The following is a 2163-nucleotide window of genomic DNA, read 5'->3' as shown; positions in this document are numbered from 1 at the left end:
GACGCCGTTGTTGTGGTTTGCGGTGAGGCGGCTGTCGGCACGGTTGTGCGATGACCCGCCGCCGACGACATACAGCGCCGCAATCGTCGTCGTCGCAGCCGCCGCCGCCGCCGCCGTCCACCGCGCCGGCCACCGTGCACACGACCATGTTGTTGGTCCTTGTGCTGGTGCTGCAGGCTAGCCCGGCCGCCCCGGCAGCCGGCCGCGTGTCGCGACAAGATGGTCACGTTCGAGGACGAGAAACGGGCGGCGTTCGACCACCACCAGTCGCAGCTGCAGCACCACCGCCTGCAGAACCATCACAACCACAACCAGCCGCAGCCACAGGACCAGCAGCAGAAGCATCACAGGTCCAGCGGCGATTTGATCGTGTAGAGACGACGTCTCTCCGCCCGAGGCGGCGTGTACAGTGAACGCGTTTTTTACACTATTATTATTATTATTATTTACGATATAGATAAATAATTATATTATTAACGTTAATGTAACTATTATAAATATATAATATATATATATAAATATGACATATTATTATTATTATCTACTTAAGATTATTATTAATATTATTATGTGTATAATTGTCGTAAAAAAAAGTTTTGTAAAATTCGCCGTGACGTGTCGCTCATTATATTATTATTGTTAATACACTATATATTATTATGACATGAATATTATTATTATTATTATTGTATGCAAATAAAACGAATGTTCCGTCCGCCTCGGCGTGTGTCGGGTCGCGTTTTAGGATTCCAATAATCGTCATGACGTCACAGCGTCTTTGAGACCGAGTTTACTCGGTACGTTATATAAAGATATCATTTAATATATATACGATTTGCGTGCACAGCATACGAACCCGCATCAACTCGCAATCGCACATTAATCGTAATGTTTGTTTTTTTTTTTTTTAGTTTTAGTTTTTTGTTTTAAGCGCTGACAATAATTTCGGAGTCAGATTTTTTTTTTTTTTTTTTATCGGATTTTCAATAAATATGTAAGCACTTTTACCCATCAGCACTTATATATATATATATATATAAGCCGACGATTAATGAAAAATACAGCGACGTTACGCGTAAACCATGACGCGTGCGATGTTTTGAGGCGGCGGTCCCGGGACTCGATGAACCGTGTAATAAATATAATAATATATTACATATTGTACTATTGTTAAACGCGCATAATATTATTACATAATATATACATGATAACTATGTACGCCGATTGTATTCGGTACCGTTTGGAAATTCATTTGTTCGGATTTCCGTTTGTTTGTTTGTTTTTTTTTTTTTTTAATGTTCCAAAATGTTTATTGATACATTAGTGTTATTGAGAATAATAATAATAATAATAATAATAAAATATATGAATCCAAAGTGTATTCGAAAAGTTGTTTTATCAATTTTATTATTTTGTTTTCTACCATATTCCTCGTCCACGATGAGCACTTATACTTTTTTTCATTTCAAGTTTTCCCCACTACCAGACTACCACATCGATTCATATATTTACGAATTTAATTTACTCATCAAATAAAATGTATCATAGCGGTTAGGGTACACCGTGTTCGAAAAATGAATAAAGTGATTAAACAGTTATCAATTCCTGCAGCGGTGTGAGTTGGGAACCGGCATTGACCCGGGCCGCTCTACCGAGTCAGCATATGAAAAAACACTTTCATAATGAACTGAGAAATTATTGTGTTATCCAAGAACACAAGACAACAACGTCGTATGATTAAGTTCTTGGGACGATGATTCTTGCTACGACCGTTTAAAAGCTGAGTGTTATAAGTTGCTTATTAGTACAAGCTATCCATTGTTCTCGAGATTTACTGAGGGACCTAGAGAATCTAGTAGATCTAAGAACGGTGAGATTTTCCAGGTTCTTCGGTCGTCGGATATTTTTTTAAGTCACAATATGTCTAGTGTTTACGTTTATCACGTGATTGTACTTGATAATATTATGGTCAATATGCATTTACCTTCAATCAGCAAATTTTTGTTCTTCATTATTTATTCAAATGAAACGTCTTTATCAGTATTCATCAATGTCTTATCACTTGGGAGGGATAGAGTGTGTCTAGCAAACTACTACCCTTTTTCTAAGAAGAACATTTTTCACGTGTGTGGACATCGATATCAGTGAAGTTGGCCTCAGTGA

The 2163-nt window shown here is 38.2% G+C and overlaps 1 protein-coding gene across 1 annotated transcript in view; it reads left to right on the top strand.

Moving 5' to 3' along the window:
- The window catches only part of LOC112602182 (TWiK family of potassium channels protein 7-like), a 110292-nt gene extending 109917 nt beyond the window's left edge, over positions 1-375 (top strand). Inside the window, exon 6 of the mRNA XM_025350139.1 lies at positions 274-375. Within this exon, the coding sequence (XP_025205924.1) occupies positions 274-375 (102 nt within the window). The remainder of the gene's footprint in view (positions 1-273) is intronic.
- Positions 376-2163: the final 1788 nt, after the last annotated feature.

This window comes from Melanaphis sacchari, unplaced genomic scaffold (assembly GCF_002803265.2).
Source record: "Melanaphis sacchari strain LSU unplaced genomic scaffold, SCAv2.0 Contig84_pilon_pilon, whole genome shotgun sequence".
NCBI lineage: Eukaryota > Metazoa > Arthropoda > Insecta > Hemiptera > Aphididae > Melanaphis > Melanaphis sacchari.
This window is presented reverse-complemented; position numbering and strand designations above follow the sequence as displayed.